The 22466-nt window shown below is 34.6% G+C and overlaps 1 protein-coding gene across 3 annotated transcripts in view; it reads left to right on the top strand.

The window, feature by feature from the left end:
- LOC106119436 (protein fem-1 homolog CG6966) overlaps positions 1–21715 on the top strand; it is a 56367-nt gene extending 34652 nt beyond the window's left edge. The window contains exons 1-10 of one of the 3 annotated variants that reach the window (XM_013314410.1): positions 8881–9063; positions 13325–13487; positions 15192–15392; positions 15864–16082; positions 16191–16383; positions 16918–17084; positions 17428–17646; positions 18231–18496; positions 18924–19124; positions 19375–21715. In XM_013314410.1, the coding sequence (XP_013169864.1) occupies positions 8959–9063; positions 13325–13487; positions 15192–15392; positions 15864–16082; positions 16191–16383; positions 16918–17084; positions 17428–17646; positions 18231–18496; positions 18924–19124; positions 19375–19623 (1983 nt within the window). In that variant the 5' untranslated portion in view covers positions 8881–8958 and the 3' untranslated portion in view covers positions 19624–21715. Of the gene's footprint in view, positions 1–8880; positions 9064–10209; positions 10257–13324; positions 13488–15191; positions 15393–15863; positions 16083–16190; positions 16384–16917; positions 17085–17427; positions 17647–18230; positions 18497–18923; positions 19125–19374 lie in introns of those variants that run through there. The other 2 variants (XM_013314412.1, XM_013314411.1) reach the window with 2 other exon arrangements.
- Positions 21716–22466: the final 751 nt, after the last annotated feature.

Raw genomic sequence — 22466 nt, 5'->3', positions numbered from 1 at the left:
AACCTGCACATATCAGAGAAGAAGTTCAAAGATATGTGTGAAGTCAACCAACCCGCACTTGGCCAGCGCTGTGGTCGTGGTATTTGGTCATGAAGATGTTAAAGCGGGCTCTACCACTGTTAAGAAATACTATAGAACTAAGACTGTAGTAGTTAAAATAGTACGTAAACTTTGTAGCGATTACAAAAACTATTTAAAATAATGAGGTTTTAAATAAAATTACTAATTGTAATTTATCATCTTTACATTGTGTTAAACAATAAAATATGTTAACGAAATCAAGTTAATAATATCGTTTAATTATAACAATGTTTCTTTTGAAAGTGACAATGTAATTTCCCTTTAGTTTACATACAAAGCAGACCTGCCGGAACAATTAGACGCATTCGAGCGTATTGTGAAAGTATACATTATAAAATATTGAAGAAAGACCTGTCTGTGTAACGCTCGGTTTCCACGGCCTAAACATAGGTACAAAGACATTATCCTTATGCTTTTTGCAAAAAAACACATTGTCGTTTTGTACAGGTCAGTCAGTGTAAATCCACGGTTAATCTGACTTTAAAACATTCAATCACAAAGCGTCTTGTTAGAAGTTAGAAATACGTGTTTGTCTCTTTCCTTTTCCATTTGACATATGACATATACATCTGTCTTTGTTTCTCTCATCTCTTTGTCATTTGTTTGATTTCTCTATTATGAAGGATTGGATATTAATTTTATACATCAATTAGTATAATGCCATTGTTAAGTGTCGTCACTTTCTCGCATGACTCGCCTTGCAGTAGAGTGTTCACGGCCAGTGTAACATGAGCTCTGTTACCCTCGCTCTCCAGAGATGCTAATTGCGGATGTATTTATGTGCCAAGTCGCATAACTACTGATTTTACGTCTAATATATTAGTAGATTTTGTTTGTAAGTTACGTATACGTAATGTGGCTTGTAAAATGATTAATTATTGGTTTATAACTAAGAATACAATTTATAAGTTAGTTGAAAGTAATTTCGTTTCTCTCTAAAGGTGCACTGTATATATCTTATATCTTTAAATGAGCAATTCTTGTATTTATATAATTGGAATCTCGGAATCGGCTCCAACGATTTTCATAAAATTTAGTATATAGGGGGTTTCGGGGGCGATAAATCCATCTAGCTAGGAATCATTTTTAGAGAATGTTATTTTATTCGTGTTTTATCGATAATCAACTTAAACATATACTTTTTCTATTGGTAAGATCGAAAAATATTATTCATATTTCATCATTTTATTAGTAATTCGTACTTAAATACAATTTCCAAAAAACACAATTAAAAAAAAACGGTCATTCTGATTTTTAAATTTATCCTCCTTCTTTGAAGACAGGTGAATCTGTATAGTATTATTTATTGAAAAAACCTTTCTTAAATACAATTTCATATCTTTTTACTATCTTAGTAAATAGTAATATTATAAATACGAATGTTTAGATGGATGGATGGATGGATGGTTGTTTGTTAGAAGGTATCTCCAGAACAGTTTTATGGATTCTTCTGAAATTTAGCATAGATATAGAACATAGCCTGGAAAAACACATAGGTTTAGTAAGACGAAGTCGCGGAAGTTACCCGGTATGATGTATATCAGGAACATATTCTGTTTAATGTGATTCACTGCGGACCAAGTTACATTGGTCTTTACATGGATTTAATTCCAGTTAAATTGTTATTGATATTAAGCATACGTAGAAAGTACATACGTACGAATGAAACTGTGTATCTACTATGTCTACTGATCATATAAACCCAACTTGTATATCTTTTAATTTCTAAAGTTTCTTACACGTAATATGCAGTTGCATTTTGGACCCATTTGCCGAAGGTTTCTCAGGCCAAAATCCCCCCTTAAAACACAGTGCTATTTCTATTTTATCAAAGATAAAAGAACGACAGGGATGGCGATATGTTTATACATAGATTTTGGTGTCAAAAAACGGTTCGTTAACTCTAGTGCAATAAAGCTTTGTATAACATTATGTTAATAGTAAAAGAATTGGGAGTACTATTACGAAGTTAAAAGTTACCTCACAAATCAGTTACGTCTTCGATCGCGACTACAATGCGAATCCGTGGATGCGTCGTGTCGCAGTCGTTACGTAACGCTTTACAATCCACGATTGATGTGTAGCCAAGTTTCAGTGTTGCACGTGTACAAGTGTTGAGTGAGTGTGTAATTGTTTAGCATCGGTAGTGTATCAAAGTATAATTAACTAGCTGTAGCCCGCAACTTCGTTTGCGCAGAATTATAATAAAACTAAATTGTTCTTCTTGACTATGTTCTACATCTATACCAAATTTTTGCTACATCCATGAAGCTGATCTGGAGATATCTTCTAATAACCATCCATTTATCCAAACATTCGTATTTATAATATTAGTAAGATCGATCATTGAGGCATCTATGATCTTTGCACGTTATAATGTTAAGTATAATCTTGTTTAATTCTCGCAAAGCATTTCGTTTATTTAATAGATATGAAAATATTTCAGGACTTTCTTCCAAGGTTACTTTTTACGGCTGTTTAGTTCAATGTCACAAGGAAACGCAGCCGATTATGCGCATAATCGATTTTCTTAGTACCATCACTAACACGAACACGAACATGTACCTTTATTGGATGTTTATTGGTAGCTTTCGAATTGCGGATTCAGGTGGCCGCTTGCTAGCTTGCGATTCATCGATAACGATATATCACAGAAATGGATAGGAAATAAATGTCCTCGACTGTATCCACTGGCGTAACATTTTGGAGAGTGCGCGAAAGTGGACCAAAGAAGTCGGCCACTGGGTGAGCACAATTCGTGCCGACTTACCGCGCGTTACCGTTACCCACTTTGTTAATGTATATCTAATACAAAATACATTCTAATTATATGATTCAGACAATAGGGCGTTTGTCACAATAGTCGGGGTAGTAAGAGTTAATTATCATTGTTTTTAGGGTTCCGTAGCTCATAGGAAAAAAACGGAACCCTTATAGGATCATTTTGTTATCCGTCAGTCTGTCTGTCAAGACCCTTTTTTAATATCTTTAAGTTGTGAATGTTTAACTTAATTGATTCTTTAACTTGAGAATTTTTTCGAATAAATTGGTCAATCTTAAATCTATATTTTTTATTTAAAAATTTACAGAATTAAAATAAGCCGTACGGTCTAAATGGTTCGTGACATTTTATAGTTCTGTCCCTGTTTTTATGAAGAGAAGGAAATATGTTATACAAGATGAAACACTTGTGAACGTTGGAAACCAGCATTAAGTTCATCTTACCTCTGGACTCGGTCTAATTGGATTTTGTGGTAAATTTAGCTCGGCCGTGTCTAGGCCGGCGCTCTTTGATATTTAACTCACGTATATATACTTGAATTAAATTTAATAAATTTTTCGCAACAAAAAATACACATTAATATCTCATGGAATATTTACAATTATAATACTTAATATCAATTCGCACGTACAAATTTGGGATAAACAATTAGTCATTTTAATGAACTTTAATTGCTTACATGATGGATAAAACCACTAACCTTAATAGATGTATGTATGCGTAAAATTTGCGATAAAAATAACCACTAAGTTAATATTCATCCGATGAAATAATAAACGCTAGAAGTAGTTTCACACGAGGGTAAGACAGTAAAGAAGAGCAGTTGGACACTCCAGCGTTATTGTTTAAACCAGTGGTTGCCAAACTTATTTTGTCTACTGCCCACTTTGAGAATAAATATTTGTAGCGCCCCCATATTTTCACATATTTATAAACCACTATAACTTCCAATTAAATTAATTAATTATTGTGATCTATATATGTATATTAACGGAGAATTCTAAACGAAACTTTTACTTTAACCCGCAACTTGAAACCTGCAGCGCCCACAAGGGGGCGTTATCGCTTACTTTGGGAAAAACTGGTTTAAACGCACACACCTAGACATGACATTATTGTCTAGGTAGTAAGTTCATAACAAAAGAAGTAATCCACCGTTCTACTGTCCTAATGGAAAAGTACTATAAGGCTACAAATGCGGTAGAAACATGGTTGCTTGTGATGCGGTAGTTTTATGGCTCCGGAGCTTAGTAGTGGCATTGTGTTAAGGTTATTGCCGCTACCTTGGCCTTTTAATCCATTAAGTCAAATACAAAATCCAATAAAACAAGTCCTTTACATGGTGGATACAAGGAGTGATAATTGCTATTATTACAGTGCGTTGCCAAACAAACATCTGTTTTCAAAGAGTATAGTAGGAATTTAGTAACGTAAGTACTCTGTACTACTCTATTCGTCTGCTTAAAAAGTCTAGTGGATATTGAGGCTTCCAGTAATGACTAATACAAATAATGAAGTTTAGTAAGCCCATGACATTTGTATGATCTAATATTACATACCCACAGGCCATGTCAGCCGCTTAGGAAGTTTCTTGACGCCTCTGTTAATTGTTTAATCTGTGGCTCAATATAATAATTGCAGCAGCAGAAAATGCTTTCTCTAATTATCTACAATTTTCATGATGCTAATAAATTGCCAGGATAATTTTTGGTCTGATATTAATAAATGTTACTTGGCGCCTGTCAAATTTTTAGTAGCCATAATTCTTAATAGTGTTTTTGCAGATGAGGCAATATTATTATTTTGGGAGTAGTACCTACTTTTGTTGATAAAATAACATCAAGAGTGGTATAAGTAAGTGCTTTTAGACATCTCGCTATTTTTATCATAGCTTTGTTTTGATAAAAATAAAAATATTTTCTTATGAAGTTTATTTCTCATTAAGAATTGATCCAGTATCTGCCATAATTTCATTTTCCTTTTCCTAGTTTTTTCTCGACTTTAACACATTTATATAATAAACATTTGTTCCATTCACTTTCCCGCCTTTCCACTGAACAGGTTTAAGGGCGAATGTTTATTACGTAACGTCGTCGTTTAAGTCTAGAATATTTCCTGGTTTCTGTTACGGCAGGTCTGATTGCCGTAATACAAGTAATATTGTTACATTCGATACGCGAACGCACTGTGAAAGTACCAAAGATATGAATACGTACGTACGTTAATTCGTCTTTATTATCCTGAGGGAGAAAGTTGTTTTTTTATTGATTTGCAGTGTACAAAAGTAGATTAGTGACCATAACCTAGAGATTAAAGATTTAATAAAGAGTTTAATTTTTAGTTAAACAAGTTTAACTATTTAGTTTCTGTGAGAAGTAGATTTTTACGATCCACAACATACATTTGCGTTTCGTTTCTAGCAGATTAAAGTGGTATGTTAAATGATTGAGATGTATTTATAATATCCTTTGCCCACGACTTCGTTAGCGCGGATTTAAAATAATATACCCTAAGTTACTCCCACACACGTAAGGTACCTTCAGTAGAAGTCCTGTCAAAAACGATCCGGCCGATTCATAGATTACCCGGAACAGACGCGAATTTGCAGAGAAAAATTTTAAAAATTGGATTTTCCTTATGAGCAATACAAATTCGTCATGTTGGCGAAATATTTTTTTCCTAGTAGTCATCAATTAAGGACCTCGATGTCCTTCAAGGTGCAATTTCCATTATTTTCTTAATGCTTGATTTCCTGATACATTTACTTTCTCTTTTACTTGTTCCGTAAACGGCCTTCTTGACCTTCCCCCTTATACAACTCTACTATAATCGTTTGCCATACTTGTTTCCACACTAAACAACAAAAAAAATTCTCAAACTCTCCAAGTGTGTTCTTTTTTTTCTTTATAATAGTAACCCGATTATACAGCTAATAATAAATAGTTTATTGTGACTACCATCAGTAATAAGATTAAATGTCACCAGCCTAATAAAAATTATCTATAATTTTAACATATATTTTAATATCGATCGGAACATAGATTGCTTCATGCTGCAGCCGTTGGAAAGGCAAATGCTTAATTGCATAATTCCTTGTGTAACCGTACGGTGAAAGAACTGTTGTCCCACCACTAAGCAACGCGGCAAGCCACATCAGTCTGCCTTTAGCGTTACTACGGAATTGTCGTACCGCAGTTGTAAAAAACGGTATCTTGTGTGTTTGTGTGTCCTTCGGGAACTTCCGTTTTAGCCATTCTAAGCAACCGTGTGTATGTCGCGACGTCTTGACCAGATTTAGAGAAATGTGCTTGTTTCACGGTCCACTGAATTAGAAAGCATGTCGGCCAGTTTTGTTTATTTACGTACTTCACTGCGTTAGTTTAGTTTCATGTATCGTTTTAAGTCAATTTAAAATGGATTGATTCGATTTATATCTTAAAAGTGAATTGATGGAGTTATTTTACTCACAGAGGTAACTAGCGTATTGCATATTTGGATCTTTTTTTTTAAATTGTTTATGGCAAGAATATTTTTCCAAAAAAACTTTTTAATATAATAGTGAAATAGTAATCCTCTAAGAACAAGTATATGATTAGCGGATTAATAAACACTATTTTTATGAACATATTTTTTTTTTCAAATGTTGTAATGTTTGATAGTGCCCGCAACTTTGTCGACGCAGAATAAAAAGTAATCTATCACCGTGTACATCATCTACCTTCCTAATAAAGTCCTGACAAATCGGTCCAGCTGTTCCGGTGATTATCCGGAACATACGCTGATTGGTGGACAGAAATAAATTTAAAAAATTGTTTATTCGTTATCAGCAACGCGAAAACATAATGTGTACGAAATTTGTTTTTTTTTATGATACATACAGACATTCCGATTTTATTCATATTTATAGATGTTTTGTGAATTAATATAATTAGCACATTTAATTGCTTTTGTTTGCATATTTCTAAATTAAAAGTGATTAAGAGTCTGTAAGGTTGTACAATTTTTTGTTATGTTGGCAATATTGAAAAAAAAACTGTTTTTCAGCATATAGGCAACGTAAACTAAAAAAACATTTGCCTGTTTCACTTCGCTAAACTTCGAACAAATAAAATATCTCTATTTTTCCTTATTTTATTATACTTTTTATAATACAAATTAAATGTGACCATTTAAAAAAATTTAATGCCTTGGTGATGACCAATACAAAGTCACATGCTATACTGAATAAGAATAAAATTATGGATCTATGTTATCTGAGATAAATAAAATTATTATACTGGAAATTTGTTTGTAATATACTTTACAAATTATGACCCAAACATTATGAACGAATCCATCTGACTTTTTACTCATTCACCAGCTCACTACACGTCCCTACTGGAGGGCTCGGAGTTTACACTAAGTTAGATGTGTCCCTTAGTCAACCACACTGGCCCACTACGGGTTGTTTTTTTTTGCGAAAACTTTTTGTATAAGATTAGCACTTCCTATAGTTTATTTTACTTTCATCGCAATATCAAAGAAATTTCAGTTTCGCCGTTTTCGGTATTTAAAAATGCTAATATGTGTATGTTTACAAACTTTTGGTCTCGTTTTTGAATCATTCGTAGAATGGTTTTTCAATATTTTGTTATTGGACTTCATGATTATAATCGTCAATATGAAAAAATATCTTTTTTTACTAAACTGATATATAAACACGGCTAAACACTCACGTATATACGTCCGGTGGCGGCACCGACTAGTTTCGAGCCCATCGTGGGCCCTTCATCAGGATGAGTGGTACTGGTATTATTTCGCGGACGCGGCCCTCAGCTCACTTAATAATATCTTTTTTGTTTTTATTTTTAAAATGTACAAATATGTATGTTCAATATCAATATTCGACAATAAAGGATTTCCTGCTCCTGGTCCTTTTGAAATGTCAATACGTTACCGCTTTTATTGCGTATTTTGCGTATTTTTATAATCTGTTACAAAAACAATATAGCAAATAGCAGTCAAAAGTCATGAAACAGGATTTATGCGATCTACCTTAGATCCTTATTAAATGTTTAACATTGAATTTTGAGGTCTTTGATTGTGACATTGCTATTGTAAAATGGATTCTATCGACATAGTATTCAGATAGTTAAGGTTAAGCGAACCAAATGTTGACCAAATACAGGAATTAGATTTGTTTGAATGTCGAAACATGTCAAACATTGTGTTGGCAAATATTTGGTTATACTAATCGTGTCTGACCGCAAATGTGGCCTTTGGGGTGTTAGATGACTCGATTATCAATTTTATAAATTTAAACGTTATGTAGAATAAATATATATCGTTGCCAATTGTTATTTTGTATTCTTTATTTCGATTTTTTTTTCTTTTTAAAGTTGTATTTCTTCACGTTGACAATGACTCATTGCGATAAAAGTAATGGCCGATATGGACTGTTTCGAAGTATTTAACTGCTTATTCATAAAAACATTGATGTATGAATGTGTAAGATGTTAGATGTAATGTGTATTGTTTGCTTAAATATAATAAATCATTATAATATGTGTACAATTCCGTGTAAAATATAAATTCATAAATTTTAATGAATGTAACACGTTAGTGTAATCGATTTATATTTATTTAATGTCGTACAAACTCGCAGAACATTCTAATCGATTCATAAATATCGAGAAACACATATTTCCACGTAATCGATATTAAGTGCGTCACACTGGTTATTTTCCAAATTAAATCGTATTAGCGCCTTATAAATTACTTGTTGTTTGAACTATTCATCATCTGTAAATAAAGTACGATGTCAAACACGTGCATTAACATTTTTTTTTCAAATTAAACTTTTAAGTCATTTTTTTGAAAACAGAACTGGCTGCAACGTTACTCGAAAATTAGATTCTTTATTTTTTTTCTAACGAATCTCTAAAATCCACCTCTCCATTTAAAAATAGCTGGCCGATAGTAAATCTTTTATTAAATAAAATAATCGTATTTATTAGATTTCTCATTTATTTGTTTAGAAGGAGAAAAGATTAAGATTTTTTCATAAGTGAAGTGCAGATAACTCAGTGGAATGTGCTAGTGATATATCTATTGCGATGTGGGATTTGGTGCCGGTCAGATGTCGATGGATCGAGACATTGAGAAAGTGTGGAAAGACACTGCTGCGTCGTCAACGGAGACTACTTAGGCGTATTAAAAAGGTAATTAATCGAAATGTTCGTATGTATAGTACAGTCTTCTGTCTAGTCTATCTTGAGATGTTTGGTGATATTCGAACTAGGGCTATAGATATCGCTCGAATTAAAAAGCAAAGAGTACGAATCAAAGCAAATACAACTCTAAAGATTTTTAAGCCAAAAGCAAGAGTCTATTAAAGGACGCATTAAGGTGTGATTTCGCGGCACGCCGCAGCAGCTGGCATGAGTCGTCTACCGTCTGCTGTGTCCAGTGAAATCGTACCTTTAGTGTTACAGAAATTATAATTTAGCTCATCAGTTATAACATAATTCGCTTATGTAACAACTAAGGCTAATAACCCGCCTTGATCTGTTGTTTCGCAATCGCGTGACGGTATATATATGCGAAACGTAATTTCGCGATGTATGTTATTAGATCTGCAACGGTAGAATTTTTTGTATTTTGCAATTGCCCATTAACGTTGACTAAATTATTGAGTACATTCAAATGTAGACAACATAATTTCAAGCAGTATTATAAGATTCAAACTTTATGCTTGGTAGTGGTTAGCTGCGAGCACATGATTCAGGTGTCGTTCTTTGTCATTAATACTTAATTATCTGTATCCCGCGACTTCTTTCGCACGGAATTAAAAACAAAAGAAATCAATGTCTCGCCGTGCATTTTTCGGGGCAATGCGTAAGCTATATGTTATTCAAGAATGTAGCATATTTCAGCTCTAAATTTCATCGATATCGATTCATGAGTTACGTGGTAAAAAATGACCAAACTTTCTTTATCATTTTAGATATCTATTTTTGGTAAGAGCGTTAATAGTAGCGGATAATTTTGTTTATAATTAAATGAAATAAAATTTATTCTCCTATTTTAAAGTTAAGTTAGCCCTGTGATTCGAAAGTACGACCTTATTCGAACTAACTTTAATGATGTTTAATTTTTATATTTAACATATAAAAGTTATTCTTAATAGATCCTGTCAGATTTGCAAATAGTGTAATAAAATTGTGTAAAACGACCTTAGTTAATTAGTTTAGTCATCGGCATTGAACCTGGGGCACGGTTTCAAGTCATTGCTCCAGTAACAATAGTTATTGTGAAAGTGCTTGAATTAATGCTTTATATTAGTATCTTGATTGCCTATGAAGTGCTCATTGCTCTTGGAAACTTTGGAAGTGGTAGTTAAACTTTTAGGGAGGTACGTAGAAATTTTGGTTTGGGTTTTTTTATGTTTATGTTTGTTCATCTTTAAGATTTCTTGTCGTTGATGTTAATATTTCATTTCGGACTTTAATTTAGCAACGATATGTATTTATTTAAATTAGTAAAATAAATTACGTAATAAAATAAAATATTTAAACATAAATAGATTATTATTTTATAAGACACGGAAAATATTTTTTTTTATTTCTTAACTAAAATTATAAAATCGATATTTTTAATACTCTTTTAACACGTTGAGCGCTATGTCAGCCATCGGTGACAGACACTAGACTTTCCGTTTAGGCCGCGTCAGCCATCGGTGCCTGATAGCGTGTAACATGAGAACTATAAAAATATTTTGTACTGCGATCGGAAACACCGGCCCTTCAATACCAGTGCATATAAGCGGCGCTTGTGGCCTGAACGGGATTGTCTTAGAAATACAAGTGGCGCTCAACGTGTTAATAACTAAAAATGTTGTGTTGTCTATGTGTTTCAACAATGATTCTTGTAAATTTCCTTCTGCACAATAACTCTGTACGTGATGAACTTTTGAATATCTTTGATGTCTCAGCAATGTACAGTTTCACCTTGTAATTACAATTAATTGCATTTTAACATTTACCGGCTGTTAAACGGTTAAACGTGACTAAATGTGCAGTGAACGACAATTATACGTATTATAAATACGCCTTATAAAGAAAGACGCGGAAATTGTTGTTTGATTGCTGGAAAGTGTTGTTTTTTGATGTATGGAATTTATTATCTTTTTAAATTCTTCTCACTTACGGAATTCATTTTTTTTATGTTTTTGGCTTTTATAAAGATTCGTTGAATTTTATTTTTTTAAATGATTCCTGATATGTTTGATATATTGACGGGCTTAGTCGTAGAGTTTATTTGATTATATAAAAGTGTTACATAGAGGAAGTAATTATGTAAAGTGATGGCGTCAAAGGTTGCATTGGACGTACAACTTTCTAAATGCACGCCGCATCAAGAGTCAACACAAATGACATTTTGTTCATTTGTATAAACGAATGAACTTTGTGTGACGTCTGTTCTGTAATCGAGAATTTCCAATGACTGTTGTCTCTTTTTTTTCAAATAGAATGAAAGAGACTACACAATACTACAAACATGAGAACTGGATTAGCTTTATTACATTATTTGAGTAAATTCGATAGTTTTAAGATACACTTTTTGTGACAACCCTATTGATATTAATTGATTAATGATACAAGTTGTGAGTTGGCCCGGTTTAGTTTTCGGAGAAACTTAAGTGATAATAACAATCATGTTTCTCAAGCGAAGTAATTAAGCGTCAATATCCTAATGGTTAAGGATATGGATTTTCGATCACGAGGTCGGGCGTTCGAATCCCGACATTCGACTATTGTTGTAAACCATATCCTAGCACAAGCGTACAGCTTAGTTGGAATGTTAAAAGAAATATTAGTAAATTTACATAAAAAATCTGCTTATATTTAAAAAAAAAGTTTCGGGTTATATGTTTTCCTATGAATTTTATTATATACAAACAATTTATAGTGCTTCTTGTAATTTTAAAGTGAATCTTACAAGTTTACTTACAAGTTTAGATGTTTGGATGCAACAGATATCTCCAGAACGGCTGCGTGAATCTCGATGAAATTTAGCATAGATGTAGAACATAGTCTGGAAGGATACATAGGCTACTAATTAAGTTTTTTTTTATTCTGCACGGACAGAGTCCTGGGCGACAGCTACTTTTAATATGATTTTAACCCTTTAATTCCCGCTATTTTAAAATGTTTTTTCAAATAACTACCTAGAAAGTATAGTTACTGGAATGAGGTTTTTTATGTTACTAAAATATTGGTGACCTACAGACCTTGACGAATCGTTCGTGAGGTCTGTGCCTCAACATTATGTAACTGTGCAAAGAAACGCAAAAAACAAGTATCGGTTAAATTATGTAATGTGTTTTTATAACAGTGAAAGGTTAACAAACTGTTGGTTAATTAAAATTTACTGATATGTTTTTTTATCTATATTTTTTATGATTTTGGATCGTGGTTAAAATTATTTGTAGTTTAAATTTGTGCATTTATAATATAGTCAACAATAGCTTTGTTATCAGTATGGTGAATACACTATACTGATAACAAGAACAATAGTTCGGAAATTCAAAGGAAAAATGCACATACACTTTTGTGTAATCTATTCTCTCCATCTCTCTATCCATCCATTTTTATGGACAAAATAAGGTTATTTCCAGTAAGAAATAAAATCATAAGAAAAGCACCAATCTAAAGGACAAAGGGTCTTGTTACCTTGGTTTAGTATATCCTTGAATGTTTCTATAATAATCTTTATCTGAAATTATAAATACGAACGTTTAGATGTAACGTATCTTGATGAAATATGGCACAGATATAGAACATAGTCTGGAAAACACATTAAGTGTTTTTGTTAATTCCGTATGGATGGAGTCGCGGGCGACAGCTAGACTTTATTTAGCTAGACTAAAACATAGTTCATATGTTGTATCGACACGTGAGCTAAGCAAAAGTGAAACCCCACGCGGCGTAACAGCGCCGGTTGGGCAATACGTCGGCACTGCGCGGCAATGCATTGCGACACTAACACGCCTTCAGTATTGTTCATGCGATACTCGTCTGTTTTATGACTAAAATAATACATACAAGATAAAGATTATACAAAGCCTGTATGCAGATTTAAAAGCGAACATGTAAAAAAATGCAGCTGTCTTGTGCTTGATCCTTTATCTAATAGAGTTTAGGACCAATATTTAATTGGTTTTGGTAAAATTATGGCAGTACTAAACGTGACGAGGTTGCGTTCCTATCAGAGATCGCGGCCTCTTATAATCTCTGTTAATGACCACCGTGAGGTTTTGTTCCTTGCAAGTATGACACAAAATATATCTAAAGCCAATAGAGATTTATGCTTTAGACTTTTTCCAACTTGAAAAAAAGCCTACAATAGTAACAGTAATAATCTTAATAATTATGATTATTAATATAATATTATTCTTATGTTTTAAATTCCATGTTCCAGGTTTACCTGCACAGTTGGCGGTCAGCGAGCGAGCTGAACATGCTCGTTGGCGCCAAGGTTGGCGGCGCCACGCCCCTTGTTATCGCCTGCAGGAACGGACACTACGACGTTGCAGAGTACCTAATAGAGAGATGTAAAGCTGATATAGAGCAGCCAGGTTCAGGTAATACATACTGAAATAGGAATAAAGGTCATGGCTCATTAGACTCTGAACGATGGCCAAACGTTAACGATGAGTGAACATCGCGATGAGTATAATGAATCTTTATTTAAAAAATAAATATTTAATTTCTATTTCAAGTGAGGTTGGCAATAAGAAGGCCGGTCGTAAAAATTAATCCAAAAATTTAGGGTTGATAAAACCTAGTTCGCGGACCATATAAGGTTTAAAAAACAGAGAAACATTTGCCAAAATATTTGTTAAAAATATATTTTCTCAGAGGAATTTTTAATTTTATTTTCAAGTGTCTTATTACATTGGTTCTTAATAATTAAATGTATGTGAATAAGTGCGGATACCAGTTCTTTGGATGACCGAGACTCTAATCAAGTGGTTACATATTCAAACATCTGCATTGAATTTATCGAGCAAATATCTCACACATGTTTTATGCCAATCACTGCAGACAGTCAACGCAATTGATTCTAATTATAGAGAGGCAACTGTTGTTGACAAGTTTAGTTTACGTTGATACCAAACAATAGATTCGCAACGAGTGGATTGGCAATTGTTTTAAACAGTTCAACCAATTTGTGCAGTGGAATTCCCCTCTAATGCTTAAAACTGCGAGTATATTCGTGTTTTTTGATTGAAAACTTTGTATTTAAATGTCGCACGTTTATATTTTTATCGATTTACGTGTGTGTTTCAAATCGAAGGGCCAGGCAAATCTTTCTTATCGCAGTATAAACTAGATAATATTTTTTAAAGTAAAGTGAATTTCTTTCCATATTACTATCACAATTTTAATCATAATCAAAAAATCGTTACGCTTTTAATATAACCAAATAAAATATAAATATTAAATGTTCATTTACTTTACGCTTTCGCCGATGTAGTGCTCGCAAATTGACGGAGATGTTTTTGCGTTGCCGCTAAATTTATCTCGGTCAAGACGTAATTTTATTACGGACGATGTTTTTCGACTCGATGCGTAATGCTTGGAGAGATTTCCTTTTCAAATTTGTGCAATATAATAAAAGCAATATTGCAAACAATGAAAACATAGCAAATTTAATATCACATTAGTTTTAATTTGATTCCGGTCACTTTAACCCGTTCTGAACATTTGCCTTTACAATGTTAAGTTTGATTTTGGTTATGGAAACTCACTATAATAATCGTATCACTCGACCTTGATTCTCTTCAGTTCTAGAAAATTCTAAGAATATTTTTATGAAATAGGCTAGAGAACATGAAAGTATTTGTAATTACCGTACATGTTTATGAGCGTGTATATTTTTGTCGACGTTACCATTTGAGAAAGGAGTGAAATGGATAAGTGCCAAATTGACGCAACAGGAACTAACAATTGTAACGCCGAATTATTACAATAAAGCTGTCGTCTGCGACACCGTTCGCGTGGTAAAAAAAACCTAATTAGTGGCCTATGTACTCTTACAGACTATGTGCTACATCTATCCCAAATATCATCTTGATCCGTTGATCCGATCCGGAGATAACTTCTAATAAACATTCATCTATTCATGTAAACTTTTGCATTTATAATATAAGTAAGATTAGATTAAATGTTGGTTGAGTTGTAGATAGCTAGCAAATTGCAAAGGTGGAAAAATCTTCGTTAACAAATATTAAATAAAATTAATATTTACATCTGTACTTATAAGATCTTTTTTTCCTTTGCAGTGACATTTGATGGCGAGACTATAGAGGGTGCGCCGCCACTGTGGTGCGCGGCAGCAGCTGGTCATATGCCTCTGGTGCGGCTTCTGGTGCGTGCCGGTGCTAATGTCAATTCCACAACTCGCACGCATAGCACACCCCTAAGGGCAGCGTGCTTTGATGGTCATTATGACATCGTCAAGTTCCTAGTGGAGAATGGTGCTGGTTAGTACTACTTCATATTAAGTTGTAGATAGCGTGGTTACGGTGCCTTAACACTATGGATTCCGGTGCGTTCCTCGGAGATCTACTAAAGGTTGGCCACCGAGAGGGTCTTAGTGGATCAAACACCATTTAACAATGTGTTCCCCCCAGAAGGCAGGGTATCTTTCGAAGATCCCCCATACTACAAAAATATAGATAGGAGAAGATCTGATATTGACGTCAAATGTAAGTTGTCTACATTACTAGAGATCCGAAGCAGTGCCAACCATTAATGTTATTTGTGCTATTTTTGTTGATTGTTTAAAGTACCACGATATCACAATAGATGTATCAATAATCGCATAAAAACCTTAGGATTGTAATTTTAGAAATCACGTGTAATAGAGAGGTGAATTACCCAGTAATGGACCACACCGAATATGGCATAGTGATACGTCTAACTTTAACAAACTGTATTGTATTTCATTTCAGACATAGAAATAGCGAATCGCCACGGCCACACGTGTCTGATGATCGCCTGCTACAAGGGACACATCAGAATCGCCAAGTATTTACTCTCTCTGAATGCGGATGTGAACAGAAAGAGTGTGAAAGGAAATACTGCGCTGCACGACTGCGCGGAGAGCGGCTCGTTGCATATACTCAAAATGTTACTTGGACACGGAGCTACAATGGACGTTGACTCTTATGGTAAGTTAATTTAAAAGCTATGATTCAATGCAGGATAATGCATATTTCTTTTGCAAACTTATAGAATTTAATTTTTAACTGACCATAAATGTTGCTTTCACCTCGTAGGTATGACACCTTTGCTTGCCGCGTCAGTAACGGGGCACACACACATAGTGGAACACCTGATCAGTGCTGAGCAGGGCCTGGTCAGTCGGCAGCAGAGGATAGATGCCCTCGAGCTGCTCGGAGCTACATATGTGGATAAGAAACGAGACATGGTCGGAGCACTGGCGTTGTGGAAACGAGCTATGGATGATAGGTGTGTGTTTATTGGAAAATAGTACGCAATCATCAAGACAGTTCTGGTGTCAAGTTTACACTATTGGTTCCTTAAGATAGATCAGATTTCCATCCTCTTCTAAACAGTTGATCATGTTTTTCTATTATTATTATGACCTTTAAATACATCATCATCAACCTGCCCTATTGAGGATCGGCACAGTATGTACTACTCCTCCATACATCTCTATTAGCCGTCATATCCGAGTCTACCCCCTTCTTACGTATATCCTCTTTCACACAGTAATTCCATACTTTTTTTAGCCATCCTCTACCTTTGAAGCCATCCACATTCAATCTCATTACTTTTTTGCTTATAAATACGTTAAATTTAAACATAATTAATACATTCATATTAATGATGTAAAAAAATACGGACGAATTGATAACTTCCTTATTTTTGAAGTCGGTTTTTTTTAAACTATTTTTTTTATTAAAAAGATTTTTTTTTATTTGTTAGAAATATATCAAATGTCTTTGATTAGTTATTTAATCTGTTTGAAATTGTTTTCAGATTCCCAGCGGACGGTAGCGATCCGATACCAAAGCCGAAGGATATACCGCGCATTGAAGCATACGACTACGCAGTGGAGCCGAGCGATGCACAGCAGCTGGAGGAGATCCTCGCAGATCCTGACGCTATGAGGATGCAGGCTTTAGTCATTAGAGAACGAATATTAGGTCAGTGGCTATTTAAATGTTTGAATAAAGGATATTGTGTGAAAATTTGTGCCGTTGTCCTTGCATTGTGTAAGGAAGAAAAGATCATTTTTCTCTTCATAAAGTTACTCGTATCTGATTTTGTGAAAAAAAAAAACAAAAGCCACTTGCATCAAGATTTATGAGTTTGTGTGACTATAATGTATACTATATTTCAAATATCTAAGCTGCTCGGAATTTTGTACATACCGCTGCGCTGATAACAATTTTAATTGAAGGTACTGCGTAGTGCAGATGACCTTGAGCCTTCAAGATATTTGAAAAATAAGAGTAGCGTAACATAAGTATTGCGTGGTAACGTCAGGTCCGGCGCACCCCGACACATCGTACTACGTGCGGTACCGGGGCGCGGTGTACGCGGACGCGGGCAGGTTCGCGCGCTGCCGCCAGCTGTGGCACCACGCGCTCGACATGCAGCGCGCCGTGCTGCCGCCGCTCTCACCCCTCACGCAGTCCAGCCTCTACAGCTTCGCTGAACTATTCTCCTACATGCTGGCTGAGCGCGCCAGACCCCCGCTACGAGGTCAGATAAGTCTCAGTCTGTTCCACTTCATCTTTTGTTTGATGTTATAAGGTGGCAAACGCAATTGGACACTTATATGAAGATGCGTTGTCCAGTTTTAATCGACGGAGCAGGGGACACACAAAAATGTGATTCTATCAGGGTTTCATCTTTTTCCGTTCGAAGTATGGAACCCTAAAACGATATATCCCCTTCCTATGCGTCTCGTCCTCTGTCCAATTAGCTTGCAATTATTCTCTTACTTTAAAGTTACTTGGTCTCTCTTAGTGTAGAGTTAGTATGTAAAATATATAGTCATCATCTCCATGGGGTAAGTGGATTAAGACTTACCTATGGTCGGCACAAAGATTTATAAAACCTTAATGTTTTGGCCGGTTGGATGTCGCCAGCACTACTTAAAAGGATGAAAAGTAAAATAAATTCCAGCTCGATTTCATTTCATTTTATTCACGGATCCCTGAGAAAAAGAGTCTTGACAGACAGACGGACAACAAAGAGATCCTATAAGGGATCCGTTTTTATCCTTTCTTGGTACGGAACCCTAAAAATGAAAAATATAGTAAATTAATATTTGTGTATTTCAGGTCGTATAGTTCCGCCGGTGTTGTTCGAGGACATCGAGCCGGTGTTCAAGAAGACGCTGAGTGAGATAGAGCGCGGCAGTGCGCTGCTTCAGTCGCGGCTCAGCCTCGACCGCGAGCAGACGCTCGGCACGCTGCAGCGCGTGCTCGTCATCTCGCTGCACCTCGCCGCTCTCTGCGCGCGTCTGCTCGACCACAATGACTGCTCCGAACACGATAGGAGGAACATTGAAAAGGCTGTCTACTCACTTGTTAAGTTAGATATTAAGGTGAGTGCACACGATAACACGCCAGGCTTATATTGATAAGTAGAAAGTGACTCTTGTACGATACTTAGGATTCAACAAGTAGGAACTTTCATTTTTGTTTCGTCGTCTGCAATTTAGACAAATCTGACCCGATGAGAGAGGCGCTACTACCGCAGGTCTGTAAGAAAATATGTAAAACCGAGCTTTACATAAAAGAAAAAAATAACATTACAGCTGTAGTATGAAAAAGGACCTCGGGACACTTTTTTGACATTGACAGAGGGGCGCTAGTGTGCTATCATAATTTAGTTTGATTTACCACCGGCTCAGATATCCTTGTCGGTTTGTAGTTCTATGTAAACATTATCAATGTTATTTTGATATGGATAGGTTTTATAGGAGATACATTTATAATTTCCATCCTCTGACATGAGAATGTTACGTATAGGTACGTCAAGGTCGTTCCGCGCTGCACATAGCGTGTTCCGCGGAGGGCGCCAGGTCGCGCGGCGGCTCCGGCGCCTGGCTGCCGGCGCCCGGCGACGCTCAGCCCTGCTGCGGCGCCCTCGTCGCACTCATGTTGCGTCTGGGCGCCGCGCCCGACGCACGTGACGCTGACGGCAACACGCCACTGCATTTAGCCTGCAAGGTAACGCCCTACTATACAAACACGCTGTATACAGATGAATTTTTTTTTAGTCTGTTCCTACACATAGATGTTTGACAGATTTGTAAGTTATCTTACTGGGAGTCTTATCAACGGCAGGCAAGGCATTTGCAATTGTGGATGTCTGGGCAGTTATTATTGCGCCATTTTGGCGATTTAAGGTGACCTAATAATGTAAAAAATTGCTCTAATAATATAAAAAAATTTCATTCATGTGATTAATGTATTACAGCTCAACCCGTGTCCAAAGGGCGTAGTACGTGCACTCCTAGCGCACGGCGCGCACATCGACACAGTCAACTACGAAGGAGAGACGCCCGAAGAGATCCTGAAAGCGAGTCAACAGAGTCTCTCCTCTATAGTGAATCCTTTACAGTACACATCTCTGAAGTGCCTCGCCGCTCGCACAGTCAAGAACTACAAGCTGCCCTACAGACATGTCGTCCCACAATGCCTACACTCCACTATCATAACGCATTGACATTAAAAAAAAAACTTTAAAAAAGAACCTTGCCATTTAAAAATAAACTGTAAAAAATAGGCAACCCATCTGTAGTTGCGGATGTCTATGGGAAGCATATTTCGCTATTTCGGCGAATCCAGATGACCGAAAACTCCTTTCCCTAATAAATTTTTTAAACTCTGTGGTTCTGTTGTCTGTCTATGGTTTTTTGTTTATTCCGACTGGCCAATTGTCAAATTAAATACACAGCATGTTTTTAATTATTAAATATCTTAAATATTGCAACTCTAGTCCTAAGCATTATTTTTTGACATTTAATTCCTCAGGGTCCATTCAGACAGAACGGGGCAGGACAGATTATTTTATCGCAAATAAAATTAAGCCTTATAAGATTGGAACAATGTTTAATTTTACTGCATACGTCTTTTCTTGTCAACAGCAAGCGAGAAAAAAATTACTTAAATTTAGTCTAAATTTGTGAACAGAATACATCAATAACGACATTACTAAGAAATGATTTCGTCCTTTTAAATATTTGATAATGTAACGAATTGCTTCAAATGACAGATAAATATTTTTATACGCAAAAAATAACCGACGACCAATGACATTTGGATTTGGCGCCATATTTGACACCTGTCAAAACTTGTCAATTGTCATAAGTAGTTTGCATAGCGTAGTGTTTTTACTTACACTTCGAACTTTATAATTATTTAAAAATATCATTAGCTTTTCGTAACATGCACAAAGTTACGTAGTTTCTTAATTTCATACATTTGACATTTTTAAATCTTTGATATAAAAGTATTGTTTGTTTATTTGAATGCAAGGTCTTTTTTAAATAAATAAAATAATTTTTGTTGATAAAAGCTACTTAATTTTAAATGTCTTAAAACAGTGAAGAAGAAGAAAGATAAATAAATGGCTTTTACCACAGAATATATGAATTGAAGTCATTGGCCGTCGTATTTTACTGCACTGAGAATCGTTTCAACACATATCGTCATCCCTCTCATTTATTTAGAGAAAACAGAAACGAAAATGAATATAAGTTTCACCGCAGTGGAGTTCTACTTTGCAAAACAATGTAGTCTATTCGTAAGTTCATATCCTTTTTAGTGAATTTAATTTGACATATTAATATTGTTGCATAAAATATCAATGACTAGTCTTTGTTTTAGTGTATTCTGGGATTTTTTTTATTAACATTTACTGTCTATGATTTTATAATAAATGTATGACGTTGATTTGTGTGAATTCCGCCCGTTACACTGATTTTTGTCTGTGATTTTGATGTTTTTTTTTATGTTTTTGGATGATCTATTTTCAGTCGAGCCGGGCTTGGTTGAACAATATCAACTGTGACTATGTGGTTCAAGATGATTTGATGTTTTTGAAGTGATTTATTTTTTTGAATCGATTTGGATTGTATTACTCTGAACAGACAAAAGTAAACATTTTAAATTCTTAAGTCCACTTTAGTCAAATTCATGGTATAATATTAAATGTGTTCATATCCAAAATTGTATTTCTTGAATATTATAGCGTCTAATTTTTAATTTTATTTTGATATTTTGTATTGTATTATTTTATTTTATAATAATATTATTTCAATGCAATTAATCTAACAAATGAGGTTCCAAGATTAAATTTTGATAAAAACAAAGATTTTCTCTCCCTATGGACTTAATATAAAGTTGAAAAACTCTGAAAGGAATTTAGAAATCACAAAACTTTATCAAACTGTATAAATTTTGAGTAAATACAATCTAAACGATTTGATGCGCCATAATAAAATCGATTAATTTTTAACGTTGTAATTAAATAAATTAAATTCTGTAATAGTGTAAAGAGCGGAAAAACTGTCCATACGTATATCATTGTAAAAATATTAGTTTATAAGTAGTTAGATAAATAGAATAATAAAGGGTTATATTTGAATAAAATGCTATAGTTAATTAGTATAAATTACAAAGTTATTGCATTGTACAATGAAATATAAATAAATGTCCACTTGCATTTCGCTATCGGATGTCTTGTGTATTTTTGTCATAGTATATTTTGAATTTAGTAGCGCTGCGTGCTTATATATTAGATATTTTTGAAATTAATAAAAAATGCTTTAAAATATAATGGAGTTTTACTTTTACTTCCCCATTTATATTAGATGAAAAATAAATTCATATCTTTTCATGGTTATTTCTAAGCAAATTAATAGAATTAAAGTTAATTAAAACACAGGATTTAATAAATTGTATTTATTTTTATAATTTAGGTTACAAAAAAAATCATCAAGTAAAAGTGAATACATAATTTGGTCACAAAAATACAAAATGTATTTAAAATTAAAAACAACTATATCGGAATCTTAGCAATTAAATAGCAATTAGGGAAGTCGCTAATCTACTCTAACAAGTACACTGTAATATTATCAAGAGGAAATATTTGATTGTTTACATTGAACATGATCTGAAACTACTTAACTGATTGAAAAATTCTTTCACTGTTGCGAAGTTTCACGCACCGCGATTTACGTAACAGTAGTAGAGCCCGCTTTAACATCTTTGCACGAATTGGCCCGGCTTGCCCGGTGAAATACCACGACCACACAGAAGACAGGCGTGAAGTGGAAGCAGTTCCGCGTTTCGTTTGATGAGTGTGCGTCCCGGAGGCCTAATTTAGTCCTCTTTCCCTTCCCACCCATTTTCTTATAAGAAAGGGATGGGAAGTGGAAGTGGACTTTCCGGATGAGAGGATGCATGGGAAGGGAAAATATTTTCTTTCTGTGCATCTCTCCTCCGTCGATTAAAGGTAGGCAACGCTTAGCAATTGCGTATGTCTATGAGCAACGGTCATTTCGC

The sequence above is a fragment of the Papilio xuthus genome, unplaced genomic scaffold, assembly GCF_000836235.2.
Source record: "Papilio xuthus unplaced genomic scaffold, Pxut_1.1 DF827461.1, whole genome shotgun sequence".
Lineage (NCBI taxonomy): Eukaryota > Metazoa > Arthropoda > Insecta > Lepidoptera > Papilionidae > Papilio > Papilio xuthus.
Note: the sequence above shows the minus strand (reverse complement) of the source record. Positions and strands in the feature narration are given on the sequence as shown.